General features: G+C 40.3%; 1 protein-coding gene across 1 annotated transcript; it reads right to left on the bottom strand.

Moving 5' to 3' along the window:
- Positions 1–16,072: 16,072 nt before the first annotated feature.
- LOC126355574 (trypsin delta-like) lies at positions 16,073–21,175 on the bottom strand (the record flags this gene model as incomplete). Its single annotated transcript, XM_050005937.1, has 2 exons — positions 16,073–16,435; positions 20,915–21,175. Coding segments are annotated over 2 exons (624 nt in total), but the record flags the coding sequence as incomplete, so codon positions are not given.
- Between the last annotated feature and the right edge of the window lie 1,253 nt (positions 21,176–22,428).

Raw genomic sequence — 22,428 nt, 5'->3', positions numbered from 1 at the left:
TGTTGTGTTTTGTCTGCAGCCAAATAATTAGATTCTATGGAGTTCGTTGAAGTATAATAGTCTCTACAAAAACGTGGTGGGTACACAAAACGAAAGAAGTGTTCACTTTTATAAGAATCATAAACTTTATTTAATGTATGGAAAGGACAAACTCATGTTATTATGTATGTTAGAACTATACGTTAGAGAAGTTTCAACATTTAAGATGACTGCTGTCGGTGTATGAGCTGCTAGGTATCAGGGAAATTTTGCTCGCTCATGAGAGGACCCATTGTATAGTTCAGAGATCAATACAGCCAGGCCAATGAAGACGTGGGTAGTCACAGGTTTCAGAACAGGTATGTTTAATTTCAGGGAGGCGTAAAAAAACTTATCAGATACAGATTACGTGAAACAGTGGTCCATCTGTATTAATAACACCTGACTAAGACTTACACTAGAAGACACTGAAATAAAAATCTTATTAATACACACACAAGCTCACATAACGAGGCAAACAACCTGTTAATCATTTGAATATTTTAAACACATCTATATTTTTATTGAGTATCCAATTTCAATTTATTTTAGGTTGTGGATCTGTTCACTGCCTATCCATCATATACATTGTTTGTTGTTACTGTATTTCGTCATCTGTAGCATCATCACAGGCAAGCTTTATAAATGATAATGATCGTAACAAGCCAGAAATTAGTGTCTTGTAGGACTAGATTTAAAAAGGATCAATGTATTGTTTAAGTGAATGATAGGTGTGTGGTTTGCATTCCACTTTGACAAACAGGTACGGCAGGTACAGTACTGTCTCGCTCGACTTCTGCGGTCGCAGGTTGGAATCCTACCTCGGGCATGGATGTGTGTGGTGTCCTTAGGTTATTTAGGTTTAAGTAGTTCTAGGTTCTAGGGGACTGATGACCTCAGATGTAAAGTCCCATAGTGCTCAGAGCAATTTTTTACAGCACTGTCTGTTACAGCGAGTCTGCTGTCGGTTACAGTAAGTGTTGATACAGTGGCAGTTTACTGTTCCTCAAAGTGCCCTTGGGTGCACTTGGTTACAAGAAAGATTTCATTTAATTCGTCTGGAGTCGAGCACTCTGGACCTTGGATGTGAAGATATTCTACTGCAGATTTCAAATAGGTGAGGGAGGAATACGGGTTTACTCATTTATGGACTAGATTTGTCGTCCATGTCATCACCTTCAAGAATCAGAATAGGAGCCTAAGTAAATGTGCACTTCTACATAACGTTCAAAGTAACACAGTTCTACATTTCCCATAGTAGGTGAATAGACGTTTTAATATTGTCGAATGAATCGTTATTCTGAAAATACAGCGTACAACCCAGAACATTTAAATGGAACCTACATGTTTCATAGGTAACAAGAACTCCAATAATCAGTGATCACGTACAGTTATAAGCATGTCACATTTCATCCAGAACTGTACAGTCATGTGTCATCACAAACATTTTATTGCCGATCATTTTCGTATTTATATGTCTTTGCATGTACTACACCTATAGAAGAGTATGGGAAAATACAGGAAATAGAGTCTAAGTAACACGAAAGAAAAGCACCAACAGGCTCATGTGTAACAGAAATAAAAATTTCCTACCTGCGAACTAATGTCAATTACACAACAAATTGTTCAAAGCCCATGTAGGTCTAACATTACTATCCCTATGTCTATGACTTTCACAGGCATGCACACGGAAATTTTTGTTCTTAAAGGACGGCCTTAAATTGCAATAAATATATTGGGTACATATATACAAGCCTGAAAGATCTTGAAGTGTGTACTAATCCAACAGTACACTCGTACATCCTCACTTGTATCAGTTACATTTTTCATGACAACAGATATGTTATTTTTACTATCTACCAATTGTTACTCATGGAGTACTGCCATTATACTATGTACACTATAAACAGTTAGTCTATTGTCTTGACTGTATTGACACATGAGTGAGTTGGAATCATTTTCTAAATGAAAATTCGGTGAACTCTAAAATAATATGAAAATGTACATAATAAAACAACTGTCCATTGTCGTATCACATATATCTGCTTTCCCAATTGAGCATATTACTGTAGCGTTGATCTGTTCATTCTATTGAATATGTCTTCATTACGTTAATAATTTTCATAGCTCAGTTAACTAGTGATAATTATCGAGATCGGCACAACAGTCAACAGTTCTGTAGCCACCCATAATATTGCAGTCCTGTTCGCATTTGAAATATTTTAAAAGAATACTATTCTAAGTGCTTTCTCGCTGCCACAGACATATATGCAAATACAACTGATAGAAAACTTTAACTACACACTTATTTCCACTGTTTTACACCTTTACTATATTTGTGTCAGTGAACTAATTGACATAATGCAATTTCAGTTTCGTTACATCTTTTGAACCCTGTTTAAATAACTACAGGATATACAAGTAGTATATACAATATGTATATAAGTTCTAGTGAGGTTAATCACTATAGTTCAATTGTATCCTTTGTACTTTTATATAAATCATGTAAATATATTTTCTGTCTGTGTCAAGAATCATACTTTTGTGTAGATACCAGATTTCTGGATACCAGCTTTCTGGGCATATGCACGTTTGTGTATGGGTAAAGAACTTAAAGTTACTCTATAGATTTTTTAGAGTCCTATAGCTACCTTCAAGGGATATTCTTTTCTAAATGGGCCTGAAATTTTCCATTATCGATCTGCACTGGCGATTCTTCTTCTCTAAAACGGATGGTTTCAGATGTGTCCCTGGTATGTGTTAACTTTTTATCTAAGTATATTGTCCTTAGAGGAGGATTTTCTGTTAATGTAAGCAGTACTTGTCTAGTTCTCCCTTCTGAGGTGCTTTCCTTCTTAGGAATTCTGATGAGTGGATCTATCCACTGGTTTACCTCTGATTACTTAAGCACTGATTCGACTGGTGTTATCTGAGCATAAGTGTGTGAAAAACTGACGACTATTTGCCTGAAAGGCCCGAGGTACACAGCTCAGACAGTTTGCTGATTGGCACCATCAGTATTAATGAACCAAGCAAATTTTATGAAAAACGCTGGCTTCAGAGTTCGCCTCTGGATGACACCATACAATTAAAATTTTATTAATTTGCTGTTGCGTTATAGGTGCTTTCCACTTTGCACTAGTACGTTAGAACCATTATCTGACTGGAATGCATCATGTCTATCTACTATTGGTAAATAGCAACTTGTTTTTCTTTTAATAATAGGTACTGCTGTGACACTTTTCGTTGTACACCACCTGTGATACTTAAAGGAGGTATCAGAAAGAGCGTTTGAGTGGTTTACTTCACCTCACGTTAGAGGTACAGGGCCAGAGACATTGATCGACATGGTATGTGGTGGTCTAGTTAGCAATACGTAATGTAGTTCCATCCAACAGCACTTGTTTGATTCTCTGCTCTTAAAAGACACTGTAGGCATTTCGGCGTGTTTGGGGAATAACAGTAAAGACTAATTTCCTTTGGACATTTTGCAATACTAAAGTGCACCCACATATGGTGGCTATTCAAGAATAGCTTTTTGACCGTGGGAATACACAAACAAACAAACAAACAAACGCACTCACACACACATATCAAGAATCAGACCCTGCATTACATTTGTAAAATAATACGTTATCATGGTCCCTATAACATTCTGACGTTTTTTCAGTGGCATAAACCGTCTATGTAATGCCTATAAGTATTTTCCTTTATGAACATGATTCTGTAGTCTTACGGTTTCTCAAATAATTCTGAAATATCTGTAAGTCCTTGGGGAACATGAGATTTGGCGTCCACTATCACATTACTTCCTCAAACAAAAGGAATTATATTTAAATCATAATATTACAACATAGAATCCAGCATGCTACGTGGGCACATTTAGAGTCTGCAGATTAAAAGCCAACTAAAAATATAATGTTATATTTTGCTAATAGCAGTCCCTCAGGTCGTATCTGTTATATCTTAAATCTAATGATATTTGTTGATCCAGCAACCTAAGCCTAGTGCAAAGAGGAAAAATAATTTGGTTAACTGCTCTAGCATGAAGTACAAGGTGACGTTAGGAACAGGTTTTGCCACAGGTAAAAGCGGACTTCAATATGACGATGGCTCAGTCATCACTAGAATAATCATTGATGTATTTCTTTGCCAACAGCCACTGACTTACACCACAGGTTGGTGTAAGCTGTATGACAATAGGTTCAGTGCGTAATTATAACATAAACTATTCATAACCTTGGCTGGTGTCCTGTTTTTCTGCAAACATGTATATACTTAAAAAAAATTAATTAGTTCATCTTGTTCCTACAAATTAACATACTAGGTTTCCAACACATTGTCACTAATATGATATTCACTAGATTTCCTATGTATGAAGGGATACTGCTCATATACAGCTCCTGTTTTTTTAAGAAACAGTGACGTCTACACCTTAAGGCTATTTGCTGTGTCTGAGTCTCGTTTTCAATAAATCTACAATAACATACCTACTATCAGTACAAAGGTAGTAAAATATTTACCATTGCAGATGTCTAATTTTGCGGCTCTCTCTGATACAAAATTAAATACCAAGAACGCAATTCTCGATTAAACGTTCTACAATTATGAATATGCCTCCAATGACTCCATTTCCTATTGTTACAAACATTTCGCGTTAATAGTGTGGCATTGTCTGATCTAGCACGAACCGCACCAGTTATCTTTCTTACAATTTGAAGTTCATGTAGATGGCGCCGTGTAACCAACCAATGCGTACTCCATACTGCCCACCTTCTGCCAACGGTGGTGTTCGGTGAGCTGTTGGTGGGGCCCGATCAACAGGGACTTAAAAATCGCACAAATCTAAGGGCTGTTAATTCGTCTAAATACCTAGGAATTACAATTACGAGCAACTTAAATTGGAAAGACCACATAGATAACATTGTGAGGAAGGCGAAACAAAGACTGCGCTTTGTCGGCAGAACACTTAGAAGATGTGACAAACCCACTAAAGAGACAGCCTACATTACACTTGTCCATCTTCTCCTGCAATATTGCTGCGTGGAGTGGGATCCTTACTAGGTGGGATAGATGGAGGACATTGAAAAAGTGCAAAGAAGGGCAGCTCGTTTCGTGTTATTGCACAATAGGGGTGAGAATGTCAGTGATATGATACGCGAGTTGGGGTGGCAGTCACTGAAACAAAGGCGATTTTCTTTATGTCAAGATCTACACTCCTGGAAATGGAAAAAAGAACACATTGACACCGGTGTGTCAGACCCACCATACTTGCTCCGGACACTGCATGAGGGCTGTACAAGCAATGATCACACACACGGCACAGCGGACACACCAGGAACCGCGGTGTTGGCCGTCGAATGGCGCTAGCTGCGCAGCATTTGTGCACCGCCGCCGTCAGTGTCAGCCAGTTTGTCGTGGCATACGGAGCTCCATCGCAGTCTTTAACACTGGTAGCATGCCGCGACAGAGTGGACGTGGACTGTATGTGCAGTTGACGGACTTTGAGCGAAGGCGTATAGTGGGCATGCGGGAGGCCGGGTGGGCGTACCGCCGAATTGCTCAACACGTTGGGCGTGAGGTCTCCACAGTACATCGATGTTGTCGCCAGTGGTTGGCGGAAGGTGCACGTGCCCGTCGACCTGGGACCGGACCGCAGCGACGCACGGATGCACGCCCAGACCGTAGGATCCTACGCAGTCCCGCAGGGGTCCGCACCGCCACATCCCAGCAAATTAGGGACACTGTTGCTCCTGGGGTATCGGCGAGGATCATTCGCAACCGTCTTCATGAAGCTGGGCTACGGTCCCGCACACCGTTAGGCCGTCTTCCGCTCACGCCCCAACATCGTGCAGCCCGCCTCCAGTGGTGTCGCGACAGGCGTGAATGGAGGGACGAATGGAGACCTGTCGTTTTCAGCGATGAGAGTCGCTTCTGCCTTGGTGCCAATGATGGTCGTATGCGTGTTTGGCGCCGTGCAGGTGAGCGCCACAACAGGACTGCATACGACCGAGGCACACAGGGCCAACACCCGGCATCATGGTGTGGTGAGCGATCTCCTACACTGGCCGTACACCTCTGGTGATCGTCGAGGGGACACTGAATAGTGCACGGTACATCCAAACAGTCATCGAACCCATCGTTCTACCATTCCTAGACCGGCAAGGTAACTTGCTGTTCCAACAGGACAATGCACGTCCGCATGTATCCCGTGCCACCCAACGTGCTCTAGAAGGTGTAAGTCAACTACCCTGGCCAGCAAGATCTCCGGATCTGTCCCCCATTGAGCATGTTTGGGACTGGATGAAGCGTCGTCTCACGCGGTCTGCACGTCTAGCACGAACGCTGGTCCAACTGAGGCGCCAGGTGGCAACGGCATGGCAAGCCGTTCCACAGGACTACATCCAGCATCTTTACGATCGTCTCCATGGGAGAATAGCAGCCTGCATTGCTGCGAGAGGTGGATATACACTGTACTAGTGCCGACCCACCTATGTAGGAAGATATGATCATCATAATAAAATAAGAGAAACTGGAGCTCGAACGGAAAGATTTAGGTGTTCCTTTTTCCCATGCGCCATTCGAGAGTAGAGTGTTACAGATGTAGTATCAAAATAATTCTATGAACCCTCTGCAAGGCACTTAAGTGTGAATTGAAGAGTAACCATGTAGATGTAGATGTAGATTCTGAATTGGCAAGATGGGCATTTTCTCAATATTACTAAGTCTATTGAATGAGTTAGTGGACAACACATTGGCAGTAGTTCCAGTATCTAGTACATGGCACATTTCACACTACAGCCTATTTCACACTATAGCCTGAACTAAATTTTCATACTCGTTATTAGAACCGTTAAGATGAGAACACAACTTATCTACAATATCTGTTCAATCACTATATCACAAGAAGTTAATGAAACTTGCATCACCCCGTCCCACAACTGTCATTAGGGCACATAATAAAAACACATTTAAAGTTTTTTAATTTGGCGTCATGGAGTGACTGTGATCTGCCGCACGAGACATAGTGTATATTGGATTCCGATTATGCCCATTCGTTTAGACGGTATGAGTTTGCACTTGATTAGTCTCCTGATGGTTTTTTTTACATTTGATTGGCCATGATTTCTTAAATTAGGATTCCACCTATTGTGATGATTATGATTGTATCTACTGTCATGTTTTCTTTCATTTAGGTTCATGAAACTGTAAATTTGTTGTAAATAGTTACTCATCAGACGCCCTAATATTGGCACTATAAAGCTTTCAAGTCATCATTATAACTTTTACAACTTTTATTGTTGAAATGGTTACCTGGCAGAATGGACTGGCCAGTGCCATTGACTTTAATTGCTGTAGAATCCTGATGTATTAAATATTAGTAGATTCAGTTCAATGTGGACATAGAAGTTCTAAGTTCATTTTAGGAACTTGACTAAATACTGTTAATTTAATTTTTAATTAAGCTGTCACAATCCACAACACACCCTGGTGGGAAATTGGTCCATCCCAGTACTGTGTTTTGATCAAACATTTTTGCAGGTATTTAGGTAAAGTATTTTGTTGTTTCTCTCGAGTACGGCATGCAGTTCGACAAGCTGTTTTTAGACGCCAATTTCTGGAGGGGTATTGCTGTTCGTATTCTCGTTCTTGGCCGATATTCTCCATTGTTGTGCCGTCGCTCGGACGGAAGGGAATTGATTAAATTTTTGTACGGTCCTTGGGCCGTCCCTAGTTTGGGTTGGCATCCGATTACCTAACTTCAACTCTTGGCTGCCTAGCTGCCTGTCTCACTTCACCTTACGTTTGAGCTACTTTCCCATGCCAACCTTTGAACACTTCTGAGCACCACTTCTTCTGTGAGTTTTAAATTGTGATTTTAATTTTAGTTGAAGTATTGTGCGAGGCTTTTCGGCCGTGTATTAATTCAGGTTTTCTAAAATTTTACATAAAGGTCTTCAGTCGTGTTAAATTTAAAATGTGACCATTTATTGTTTTTAAATTTTTTCTTTCTTAGAAATTGTTCTATCTGAAATTGTTTGTAATCCAGGTCGTAAGCCGATACGTTGTTCCATTTGTTACGTGTGGCCTTTATCCGAGGATTTGCGGACACCCCTTAATAAGGCCTTTAACCGTGTGTATTCTCTAAAGGAAATTTTTTAATAAGAAGCGAGTGGTTTATTCTACATTATTTATCTGACTTGTTTTACAGGCCTTCAGCCGTTGTTTCAAGTTTATTTGTGGCCTTCAGCCATGCAATAAGTTTAGGCCACCTGTCGTAAATTTTAAAGAAAATTTGTTGCTTAAAACCATTGTTTTTAATGTGCGTTAATTATAGTATTCCTTCAGACGTGTAGTCCAGGCCTTCAGTCGTTAATAGTATTCATTGCATGGTTTTTTTAAAAATGTTTTACCTTCTGTTTTTAAAAGCATGTCAAGTTCTTTAACTGGGCCTTCAGCCGTATTGTTTGATTGTGATCTTTTAAGCCGATGTGTAAATAAGTGGTCCTTAGAAAAATAAAGTTGTGTGTTTGATTGTGCAAATCACAGTAACTGTTGATGGCCCCATCCACAACCATAACCTTATCCTGTGCTCTCTCTGATTACCTACCAATCTGGTTCCAACACATTGTATGTAATTTGTCACTGTTTCCTTTCAAGAACAAATGAATGTATATTTATAACGCAGTGGGGTGTGAGCTGATATGAAACTTCCTGGAAGAATAAAACAGTGTACCAGAACGAGACTCGAAGTCAGGACCTTTGCCTTTCGCTGGCACACAGTTTTATTCTGCTAGGTAGGTTCATATCAGCGCACAATCCACTGCAGATTTAAAATCTCATTCTGTAAATATTCCTCAAGCCGTGGCTAACCCAAGTTTCCACAATATACTTTCTTCCACAAGTGATAGTTCTGCAAGATTCACATCAGAGCTTTTGTAAAGTCTGGACTATAGGGGGGTAGTTTGTGGCAGAATAGAAGTTGTGAGGACGGGTTGCGAGTCGTGCTTTGATAGCTCAGTCGTAGAGCACTTGACAGCGAAAGGCAAAGGTCCCGAGTTCGAGTCTTGGTCTAGCACATAGTTCTGAAATGCAAGGAAGTTTCGTATATATTTATAACGTAGGGCTGTGACGAGACATTTGACGGTCCAGATACTGATGCGGGTTAAGATTTTGTCAAAATACAGGTCCGGAAGAGGGTGGGGTGACGACGATGATAACCATAGCAGTTCTTCCAACTGAATTATTCTTCTAGATAAGAATGACTTTAAATGGTCTTCAACTATACCATGTAATAACAGAATAAGTAATAGCAGAAATTTAGTTTATCACTTCCCAGGACGAAAAGGACAAGCTGACAGATGAAATGCTGGATCGAATTGTCACTTACACCAACGGAAAAATTAATCGCAAATGTTCTTCAATTGGAAGCTCGCTAAGTTATCATACTGCTACAAGTATTGTAGAACTAAGTGTTGTCATTGGTCTCTTGTATATCTGCGTAGTGAACAAGGCTGCTTAGACAAATCAGAAGTAGTCTCATAAATGTGTTAGGGCCCTCTTTAGCCTCACAATGTCACAAAGGCGATTTCAGTTTTTATTAGTTTTCTAAGATTTGATGAAGAAGAACCATACGTGCAGAGTAAACAAGCAGACCAATTTGCGACCATTAAGGACATTCAGACTAAATTTATTGACAAGTTCAAATCCCTATACACTCGTTACGAATACTGTGCAACCTTTGAGCAGTTAATGGGTTTCCTTGGGACCTGCCATTTCAGAATATATCTTCAAAGATGGGAAAATGTGGAACTAAAATTTAGATGTTGAATGCTTCCAAGACTTATCATATGCTAAATGCTTTTCCACGCAATGACATGGTATTTGTACAGAAAAGTGAATCCGTCCCACCTTTTTATTTGAGAAAGCTAACAGAACTCATTCATGCACTAACAGAGGCCTCATAGTTGACACTTCGTTTTTGTCATCTTATGGTTATCAGACAATGATTGAAAACTTTGGTTTCACAATGTTGAGGACTGTAAGAAAAAATAAGCGTGATATACCACAATAATTTTTATGTTCTCAGAATGTCTGGAAAAGACAATTTGCCTTTGATGTCAGTATCACGCTACTATTATATGTCCCAGAGACATGTTGTAATTTTGCTGTTAATATGTATAGCACAAACGACATCTACGAAACAATAGGAAAATCTGTAACGATAATTTCATATTATGAAACAAACGGTGGCACTGACATTTTGGAACATATGTGTGAAACGTACACCACGGCTTCTGGAGCATGAAGATGACCTACGAAAATTTACTGCGCCACTTTGGATGAAAATGGAACAAATGCTATCGATCTATTTACCATATCGAGTACGGAAATAAAGAGGCCATAAAGAAATGATCTTCGTGAACTGGCATGGAACATAGTTGTACCACACCTAAGGGTGAGATTGAATATACCTTAACTACGGAGGAATTTGAAGAGAACTATGGAAGAAATATTGCAAACAGACACTGTGATTCAAAACAGACCACAAACTCTAACCAGCGAAGTGAGATGTGCTCTCTTTTTCAAGAAAAAGGAAGAGAAAATAAAATGTGTCGCCAGAAATGTAAGAGGGCTATCTGCAATGAATACAGAGAACTAATTTGTACCGAGTGTGCTCACAGACATTACAGATGGTGGCTGATACTAGTTAAGTTTTTCACATTATTCTAATGAACAACATTTTAATTTTGCTTATACGTTTGTGCACAAATATTTTATAATTCTTAAGTAACTGTATAACTCTCTATACTGAAATATACTGTACAAATGAAAAAATCCATCACTACATATAATGATAGATTATTAGATTTTTTTAGATGTTTTGGCATAGAGTGTTTACAGAGTTAGTTACAATCATAGTATATATGTGAAAATGTGCGTAGAAAGGGTTAAACATGAGAGGGTCTGGTAGCCACCTTTCATTAGTCCGGTTGTCCACTTTGACTGGCATTTCTCTTTTTTCATAACTGATTGAATGAATGTGGTTGTGCTAGACGGTGGCGTAGTCTGCTGCAGAAAGTCTGCGATAGTCATACAGCTTCAGCAGCAGTTGCACAGAGTAGCCAACTCTCATAGTGGTGAAGTAGGCAACGAGGTTTGCGCTGCTTGTGAGAAATCTACTTGCACGAGGTTGGTGGCGGAAATGGCATATTTGAGTTTTCCGGGCCACACGGAGCGTGGAAGAGGCTGGAAGAGAAAAGCGAGGCAGTCTGCCATTGGTACAGAAAGCATCCACAGCCGCACTCCAGTCGTAGAAGGGTGAGTTAGACTGACCGCGTGGCGCGTTGTTACTTGGCGAGAGGAAAGCTGTTAGCTTTTGCTCTCGCTTTTCAACTCTGAAAGATTGCATTGCCTTGTCGCAGCAGGGAATGCAAAACTTGTCAGAATTTTCTTTTAGTAAATATCTATAGCAGTCTAGGATCCGCCGGAAGAGCGCCACACAAAGGTGTCGCAACTATAAGAAGTGAGCCCTCGCTTCTGTATGAATGCCTGTTAGCCTTCAGCTGTGCCTGTATACGCTTTTATTTTTCTAAATATTAATAGCTTGGCCTTCTCGTAAATTTTCCTTGCTTTATGTATCTTTCGTACGTGGGGAGCCAACCACGTGAATGATCATTAGGGTTTGTTAGGCTATCGTCATCATTAACTGTCCGGTCTCATGTGTGTTTTAAAGAATGTTAACCGTTCATGATTGCGTCATGTGATATTGTTGCAACTTGGCCACGATACCTAGAAATGGCGTCTCCACAAACCACGTGGGGAGGTGGGTGAGCTTGCAGTCAGTCTTCCGGCAACCGCAAATGTATAAATGATTCACACCAATGATTTTAGGTGTACATTATAACGGTGAACGTATTGATGCTTTTCTTTACTGTTTTAGGAATTAATGTTATCTGGAATTGTTTTCAAGCCTCACATCCATGTCTTAGGAATAAATGATTTTATCCACAATGTTCTCTTGTGTTACCAGGTTACGTTTTTGCCCCTAAGCCACTCACCTCCTAACTTTCCCGTCATCACATACAACGCGTTTCCTTAAAACAGATCCATTGATTAGTTCTCCCTTTCATTTTAAAACAAATGCTTTTGATTTAGTCTTATTTTCAGCTGTTGCTCGGAGTTGATCTTCTGCACAGTGTTCATGCACTTTCTATTTTGTTTGAAATGTTTGATTCGCGTGAACAGTGAACGGGCAATACTATTAATTACATCGCATCCCCTATGTGCGATATCACCACGTATGCACTTTTATGCGTTTTTGGTCTATGATCAAATTAATTTATTTTCCGACTTTGCCAAACCTTTGATTAGTTGAATGGTTAGAGTCGGTGGCGACCCTTATCTTCTCACGTTAATTTCACAGTCAATAAGCATTTCCATTTGCATCTGGTTCATTTAAACATTCGGACAGAGTTCCGAGTTTCTATTGACTCAATGGCGCTTCGTGCCACTTACACAGGACGCAACAAGTACACGGCTGTCTTACACGATTTTTTTACAGGTGCCGCACGATGACTGCAAGCAGCGACCATTTGCCTATGTTTTAGGTCAATAGTAACAAGTAACCAAGTGAGTTACAGGGAGTCGGTGCCGACCTAATAATAAGGTAATAACACGGAGAAACAGGTTAGTTACAAACTATTGTATATTACAATGAAATTGGAAATCTGTTACTAATATCAATCATCTTTTGTATTGTCAGTGAGCGCACTCGGTATGAATTAGTGCTCTATTATTGCATTATATTACTATAGACATTGAAGTTCAATATCGTGTTGAATATATACATGTAATAAAACACATATAAAAATTAATATTCAGTGTGTTGTTGAAGTGTGACATGCACCAAATTTGTAATCATCCTATGTTACCCATTGTAATAACTAAATGAATCCATTCAATTGCTTTATACACATTTAAATTTAAGAAAGCTAATCTTTAAAAAATTCAACACATTATTTATAAATGCTCATTTTGCAGATACCATGTATTAATTATTGTTCTGTTAATAAGAAAACCATTATGGAAAAGTGTATGGTTATTTACAACCTCCCATATACATAAGAAAGTCCAATGTACAAATCAGTTATCTTACAACACTTGGTATGTGATAACATCTTATTGGGGGCCAGTGAATCTCTCTGTGAGGTACAAGGTTATTCAAATCAGATGTGAGGGCGGATACTATGTAACTAACAGTGAAACATGCATTAGGTGTCTGCAGATGAGGTACATGGAAAACTAGTCGGCACACGAAACCCATTGGTGGGAATATGGAAGCGAAGCATTTAATTTATGGCTGACCTTAAGCAATAGGAACTAGTGGGTACAGAAAGCAATTTTCGCTCTGCAGCAGAGTGGGTACTGACATTAAACCTGCGGCGAATTAAAACTTTATGCTGGACTGTAACTCGAACACTGGTCTTTTGCCTTTTGCGGGGAAGAACTCTTCCGATTGAGCTACCCGAACATGCCTGGCGACCGTCCTCACAGCCTTACTTCCACCAGCACCTTACCTTCTTCTGCAAGAGGCAAAGATCCTGAGTTTGAGTCTCAGTCCAGCACAAATGTTTTTATGACCGAAAGTTTCATAAATCAGTGTATATTTAATTACTGCCATTGAACGAATTTTAAAACAACAGTTTCTAAAGCTAGTGATAATGTGAACAGCGCGCGCGCGCTTGTGTGTGTGTGTGTGTGTGTGTGTGTGAGTGAGTGAGTGTTTTGTGTTCAAGTAAGGTGAATCGGCTTCAGAACGACGTAGGGACGTTTTCCTATGGATTAAGATACGAAAACAACATTTTTTTTTCGAATTTCCGATCCTCCTCTCAGTATAGTATGTTCAATTAGCTACATTGGAGAGTGAAACAAGTGGACTGTAAGGGCATAAGCCACATAGGCCCATCGGTATGGAAGTTACGGCAGTGATACGTGTATCTCGAAAGTAAGTTCTCCACAAATGGTGTATTAAAATAGTGGAATGACGAATCAGCAAGACAACCCACAAAAAGTCAGGCAGAAGAAGAAGACCAATGGCCAGTTGATAACCAGAGTTTGATTTTAACGAAATGCTGTCGCCTGTTCAACTGTTCGCTTAAATTTAGTCTTACTGTTGCCATGCTATTTTTATAGACGTAGTGAGTCCTTCGCTTGTCTCTTCGTTTCCTCCATATATGTCTGAAAACTTTTATCGCCAAGCATTTCTGATTTACAGAACTGTTCCCTGCGCTTCCTAATTCTGCTTAGCTATTACAATTTTTAAAGACTTCCAGCATAAGAGTCGCCCTCGTTCTACCAACGAGGTTGTTAAAGGGTGTGGAGGAGGGGACGGAGATTCAGGGAACTTTCTTGCTGAAGGGAATGGAAACCACTGTCTTAAAGAGACATAGTGTGCATCTATGGGGCATGTGCGCTCTAACGGATGATCTCTCCGTTGGCCAAAGGGACCTGAATAGTAGCTCATTCAGATCTAGAGGAGCGCACAACCAAGGGGTCGTGAAAATGAGAAAAAGATTTAATAAAGGTTAAGGTTTTACGAGTTAGCTCTTGGAATGTCTGAAGTTTGAGCGTCACAGGGAAATTATGGTATCTGAAAATGGAAATTCCAGTGCTCAGCGAAAACGGAAAAGTGTAACAGGATGTTGAACGTGGCATTCATATGTAAAGGGAGATGGAAGTCTATTAGTCATGGGGGATTGGAATGCTGTTACAGGGGAAGGAGTGGAAGAAAGGGATACAGGAAAATATTGGCTTGGTAGTAGGAATGACAAAGGATAAAGACCAACAGAGTTCTGCAATAAGTTGCAGCTAGTAATAGGGAATACTCTGTTAAAAAATCGCGAAAGGAAGAGGTATGCTTCTAGATGGCAGGGAGATATGACATGATCCCAGGTAGAATCGGCAGAGATTCGGAAATCAGAGATTGGATTATATGGCGTACCCAGGAATATATGCAGAATCACTTCAGAATTTGGTAATGATGATAGGTAGGATGAAGTTTCAGAGACTAGTCAGGAAAAGTCAGTGCACAAGAATGTGAGATATGAAAGTACTAAGGAGTAAAGATAGACGTTTGAAGCTTTCTGAGGTTGTAAATACTGCGAAAATTGAATAGCTCAGTAGGTAATACATTTGAAGTGGAATGAACAACTCTAAATCAGGGAAATGATAGAATTTGGCAATAAAAAGAGGTACCAGGAAGGTAGCTGAGAGGATACATTAGGTAACAGAGTAGATACTTCAGTTCATCGACAAAAGAAGAATATTTTCAGGGAGATTTCAGAATACAGAAACACAAGTCACTTTCGAATGAAATAAGTGTATAGCGCATGGAAGTTCAGGAAAATTGGGTTGAAGAATGTGAAGAAATCAAAGAAGGAATGACTGTCAGAAGGACTGACCCAACATAAAGAAAAGTCAATACAAACTTTAGTGAAATCAAAACTGAGGGTGGTAATCTTCAGAGTGCAATGGAAATTTCACTATTAAATGTACAGGAGAGAGAAAATAGTTGGAGAGAGCACATTGAGGGTTCGTATGAGGGGGAGGATTGATTTCATGAAGTGATAGAAGAAGAGACTAGGGATTCAGTATTATAATCAGAATTTAAAAGGTTTTGGGCGACTTAAGATCAAATAAGGCAGGAGGGATGGATGACACTCCATTTAAATTCCGGAAATCATAGAGGGAAGAGGCAACAGAACGGCTGTTAATTTGCTGTGTAGAATGTATGAGTTTAACGATGCACTCTCAGTCTTTTAGAAACACATCATCCATTACATATTATTGAGTACGTCCGTCTTCATTACTGTTGATATGGAATTCATAACACAGGAGATTTAATCAATGTTGATGTGTTATCGAGTATATAGTATTTCGGTTAAGAATCAGTTGGTAAAATTGATAGGTAACGTAATGGAAACAAAGTTTTATTGTCATAGTTTCATATTAGAGATAAGAACGATATATTCATAAACCACTCTATCGCTCGTTACATGCCAGTTACTTGTGTTACCCAGGAACGCAAGTTGGCCATGTTAGCGTATACGCCAGGGTAGCCGGCCTGAGCGCATCCTCGTCCCCAGGAGACGATGCCGTACTGGGTGGATCCTTCCACCAGGGGTCCACCGCTGTCGCCCTGGCACGAGTCCTTGCCGCCCTCGTCTTCTCCTGCGCAGATCAAGCGCTGCGTGATCCCGCCGTTATAGGCTAAGTTACAGGAGGCACGGTCCACAACGTACGTGGTGACTGCCTGCAGCTGTATGGGGGAGGAGCCTGTGGAGGACAGGGCGCCCCAGCCCGTGATGGTCACCGGTGTGTCTGCAGATGGCTCCTTCGATCCGAGACCCACCGGCTGCAAAGTACGGTACACATGCTTAAGAACAGCAGAGGAAAGTGGTGCGGCAACATTACGTTCGTTTTTCAATGTTAACACAACTAACAATACTTTTAGGCTGGAATCGTTCTTCAAGAAATATCATCTATCTATCAAATCTGCAAGTATGCTTTATTTATTATTTAGTAACTGATTTCAGCCGTAGTGGACCATATGTATGAAAGATAGTCAGCTGAACATAACAATGAATCCGTCTGTACAACATGACTACTTCATGCTACACAGAACTTGCCAAACGTCACATATGAAAGGTGACATACAATTTTATTTATTCCTTAGCTCATTCACTACGTTTCGTAATTTTGATTTGACGATTTCAGAGAAGGAAAGAAAGTAAATATCTTTTAAAGGAAATCATCCGGAAGAGCTAATACTTTGATTGTCATTAGAACAGTAGAACAGCTCAAATACTGTGCTGTTTCAGTTTCAGCATCACATATGGGTACGAAGAAGGAATGGAGAAGAAATTATGAAAATTTTGGAGTATATTTTTAACGAGAAACAAATGTCTAAAGAAAGGGGGAGAGCAAAACGATTTAATGTTATATGAAATGCTTGCTTACCGAAGTAAATCGTGGTTTATAAGTAAACTCCGGGAAAGCCGCATAAAAGCAACGGAGAAGAAATTTATAACAGCAGTAAATAAACGCACAAGAGCTGACATACTTCGATATATTAAATTAGGGGAGAACTGTATGCATTAGATGTAATGAAATACATAAAAGAAGACAAACGTTAATGAACTTCGTTGATGTATGTGTGGAGGAAAATCATCGCTCTGATAAGAAGATCTAAACCAGTTTGGAGAAGCAAAAGGAATCGCTGGGTGCCGTAAAAGATAAAATAAATAAAAGCGTAAAGCCTGAAGAGAATACGATGATGATGATGATGAAGATGATGATGATGATGATGAGTGATGCAGAATTCTAATGTCGTCATCATGAACTGTGCGGTAATTAATAACGATGAGCTATCGCTTTACATTCTTTACTACGCGTCGTAAGATGTCAGTTTTGGAGGGAAATATTAGTACTCAGTTCTCTAGCAGTTGATATCAGAATTCAGAGACTTGTTGTTGATACACCTAGTCAGTTGTAATGTATGAGAGCTGACTACCTTTCCGTTTCTTCACTAACGAATGACTGATGTCAGTAAAGGTTAGAGAACCTAAATTTAGAGCACGGTAGGCGTGCAAACTGTTTGCTCAACTACGATCCTCCCCACGATCCTCCCCTCTGCCTCCTTTCCTACCAAAAACTTTCAATTTCTCGTTTCATAGTAAGATTATAATCCGTAAGTAATAAATTATAAGCGGAGAACACTTCGAGGACACTCTCAACATTGTTGCTGAAGAAGTAATATTTGTTCACTGAAATGAAGTCTAGCGCATGCGAAATCTGACACACTGACTTCTGTACTACTGTATTGTGCATAGCAATGGGAACGTATGATCAGCAAGAAATGAATTATAAGTAAGTGTTTGAACGACACAAAGGAATGGAGAAACCGATGTTTATCAAATGGTCGAGCATAAGAATTCTATCAACTATTTCAGCCTGGAACAGCAGCAAGACGGAGGCGGTCGCTTCTCTGAGGAACGTCTATAGAGTTGAATGTTACTTCACTATAAAATCTGTTCCGGATAGGCAGCACACTCTCGAACCCAAAGCCCAATTCAGTCTGCTCCTGCGAACACCAGCTATACTCACAGGTACTTGGAGCATCAACCACACTGGTTCGAATGTTGAATAGTGCAAGTAGATAAGTTCATTTGACAAATCACGATTCCTAACCCACTCATTGGATATGAAACTAAAACATAGATCCTTTTAATTCACAATGGCTTTGCGTGAGATAGCTTGTACGAATTTACGTACTTTTAAACAAAAGAGAGTCGAAACTTATTTATCATTTAATGCAGCAATAAGATGCCATACCTACAGATCATTAAATAATCATAATTATTGTGTCATTGTTTATTATTCACTCCTTCTCTTATCTAACGGTTTTTTAACATGCAACCAAAAGAAACTGCTTCACTAGATCGCTGTTATAACACAACAAATAAATGTCCGAATGTCAAGAAGTTTTGTGTTTGTAGGATATTTCTGCTCGTGTGTGTACATAAATGTATTTAGAGTTGTAGAAAACAGGAAGGTAACCACGAAAAGCCCATTCTGCGACCTAAGGAGTTGGTTCTGCGATTACCACATTCACTTTCCGTTTGCGAGAGCGACAGTTCAGATCACTGTCTGGGCATCCAGGCTTACGTTTTCTGTGATTTCTCTGTAACTACTTAAGCAACATGCTGTGATGGATTCTCTAATAGAGAACGTCCAATTTTCACCTAGGTCCTTTACTAATTAAAGTTTGTACTCCATCTCCAATGAGTTTGTAGTCGATGGGACGTTAAACACTAATTATCCTCCTTCCCTTTTTCCATTCTACGACTTTATGAGATTTATTTTGGAATATTTAGCTCACTCTGAAACACTGCGTTCACATTATCTTCACCCTTTCACAAGTACAGAGGTTCGGCACGATTCCAGCACTCTGGCAAGCCACTGCTGACTGCCAAGTTGATAGTTTGGGTACACCACTGTTAGCATCAGTAATAAAGTATAAGGAAATTGCCTCGGGCGTTGCAGTTTCCATCCTATAGATGGGGCTATTCTCTCTTATATTACCATATAAGACCTATTCGAACGTAATTTCCGATTGGACGTGAAATGAAAACTACTGTGAAAATCCGTTGCAACTTTGCGCAGTGTTGGGCAGTGTCTGTAGTGGGCCTGTCGATCGCTTCACATCGCTCTTTTCAGTTTACAGCTCGAAGTCATCACCTAGAATGCCTAAAATAAGTGTCTTCAGCCAAGTATATGGATCTCCTAAGGTTTTCGCCTGAAGCTATAAAGCCCACATAATGTAAATGTCATGCGCTTCTTTCTCCGAGACAATTTTCAGGGGTAATAAAAACGCTCCTGCAGCATTTTCGATGCAAAGTGTTAGACCACCCACAATACCGCACTTAATTTGCTCCCTCTGTCGTTCATTTGACATGAACCGCTGGCCATCAAGACAACTTTTTGTCACAAACAACGAAAGGTAGACCAGCGTAGAGTATTGGCGGAAAGTACAGACGGACACTTTTCTGTGACTATGGTGCTGGACAGTTTTTACAAAGCCATGATAAGTATCTAATTCGGAGCGGCGACTATTTAGAGGGGTACCTGGAAGATGTGGCTAACTGTTGCGAATAAGAAGATTTGATTTTCACAGTCGTTTTCATTTCGCGACTGATCGGACATTACTTTCCGAACAGCCCTTGTATTAATTATTAATTTGATGCATGAATACATCATTTTCGCAGGTATGTTAGTACGCTGTCTAATATTTTTATAAATAGTAATGCTATTTTACGTTTATGAACTACGTGTAGGTTAACCATTAGACGGTCATAGTTATACTAGAGTACCTCGAAAATTATGTGAAAATTATTGGGAGTTTTGTAATGTTTTGGTCGCTTACACATTCAGTTGGAATCCGCTTCCTCAATAAGCACCGAGAGATCTTACGCAGCGGTCAACGTCCTGGACTCAGATTGACAGGATAGTCAACTAACTCTCCGTGGTTTGTGTAAACCCTTTGTGATAGATTCTGTAATGGAGTCTTTGATAAGGATACAGCTGAAACCTTCCTCCAATCCGTCATGTCTTTCGTCTCTAATAACATCGTCATCTACAATACGTTAAATTCTAGTCACACTAATTTCCTTCGCAAAGGCCCGGGTGTTTTGGTGTACATACGGTGTATCTATCTGTGGTTGCCTGATTTTGTGTTCGCGACGAATATAACAGAACTAACGGCAGCCCTGCAATTGACAACGTGCACGTAGAGAAATATATTGGATTACATATCTAGTGGTGCTGATATTCTACAGTCGCTTAATTAGGAGATCGATAACCTTGAGTAAATAGCCTTCTAGAATGAATACAACTAGAAACAGTAAAATTATTTATTTTCCGACAACTAAAAAATTCAAGGGTAGAATGTCAGTACAGAATACTAAACCCTCCTCTTAACCCAGCTTTGTCCCGAAACACTAAGGCTATAGGCATATGTGTGTGTGCCCCTTGCAACGAAGCCGTGCCCCCTTTACAAGAGCAGTGCCTCCCACAACACAGGTCATGCTCAGAGTCAACTGCCCGCATTTCAAAACCAGTATAGAAAACGATTCTAGAACGTTCTAAAACTCCTCCAACTACTAAGGACTCAGCCAATCAAATTCACTGCTCTGCTTTTTGGTGGAGAACGTGGCTGCAAAGGGTCAACTCGTGTCCTATGCTCCTTAACCAAACAGATTCCTTCATTTGATTCCAGCACCTGGTTGTTTTCACCGACATTTTAGCATCAGGTGTGAAACTCGAGTTCGCTCACCAGCCTGGCCACGGCCAGGCTGCCATTAGCTCTGTAAATCGCTGCCTCCTTTCTCTTTCCTTTACGGCCGTAAAACATCCCTTTCTGTCGAGCACAACAAGGCGTGTTTCTTAAGCTACAGTGGGCCGCCGTCAGCGCCCAGTCGGAGCTGATGATGGAGGCGCCGTAGCTGTGGGAGCCCAGCTTCTGCAGCGACAGCTGCCAGGGGTACTGTGAGATGTCTACGGCCTCGCCGCCCACGATGCGGCCATCGAGGGGCGGTCATGGCAAGTGGGACCTCGAGGAGGGCGCAGCGCTGCAGAGCGCCACCAGCAGGCACAGGACGACGGCTGTCTGCATGGTTCTGGCCGGTGTATGCACACAGTCGGCCGTGGTCCGCTTTTATAACGGTCTTATCGATTACACAAGCGACTTTCCACGCTAATGACCTCTTGACAATCTGACACTCACGGCCTCTCAAGTAGTCTCAACGATGTCACAGTATGAATATATGGCGCAATGACTCTTGGTTGCTAAGGCCACACTTTGTTTCATTTTCCATAACAGACTGCTGAACAGCTACGCTCGTACATCAATCAGAGCTAAGTGAATGACTTACGTAGCAGTGTACGGTGAAACATTTCTGGGAGAGGGAGTAGACTTAAAACAACTGTATTCTTTGAGAAGAATAAACATTGTAAAAATTTACCTATGTATGCGATAACGCAAGAACCTGTTGAATGAACCTATTACTCCTTTCAGTATTTGTCCACTCATCTTCAAATTTAGGTAATATGTCGACATAAACAGCAACACTGTAGGCTCATTAACCGTCATCATCACAGGTAGAGTGTTACTGAACAGGAGGTATGCCGTCTGTAGTGGATACTATAGACCGTGTGACAAAGTACAGGCCCTTTAATGAAGATTCAGACTAATTTCAATTAAGGGTTTCGAATGAGTATGTCTAGTAAAAGGGAAGGAATAATTGTTGGAGAACAAATTGTAACAACAGTCGTAATGAAAGATATATTCGACACCCAAAACTTACTTAGCCATAATTAAATGACAAGCAAATTTTTTGCTATTATCTGCTAAAAATTTCTGGAAAATTGTTACAAGTCTTCTATTTCTTCCCAACGGGGACTACATGTCACTGACATAATTGAGCTCATATAATTCGGCAAATGCATAATCTGATTCATTTTATTTTCATTCATTTTTGGATAATCTTGTAGGCTACCAGCCTTATGAATTAGGTCTTGTATACTGTACTGGTAACCTAAGGTCGAAGCAGTACATTCCAAGGGATGACCTAAAACATTTTTATGTACTTCACCAGCTACCATTCCTTTCACTGTGACCGTGTACGCCACTGAAAACCGTTATGCGACCACTCCAAACATTGAAAAAACGTACTTCGTAACTAGAGAGAGTGGTCATGTACGGATTTCTGCATGTATGCATTTGTAAACTAAGCCTTCGGTACGGAAGAGCTTAAACGCAGTCTCTTGTTTGCACTGCATGTATGCATT

This window comes from Schistocerca gregaria, chromosome 3 (genome assembly GCF_023897955.1).
Source record: "Schistocerca gregaria isolate iqSchGreg1 chromosome 3, iqSchGreg1.2, whole genome shotgun sequence".
Taxonomy (NCBI): Eukaryota; Metazoa; Arthropoda; class Insecta; order Orthoptera; family Acrididae; genus Schistocerca; species Schistocerca gregaria.
The sequence above is the reverse complement of the archived record's forward strand: the minus strand, read 5'-3'. Positions and strand labels throughout refer to the sequence as shown.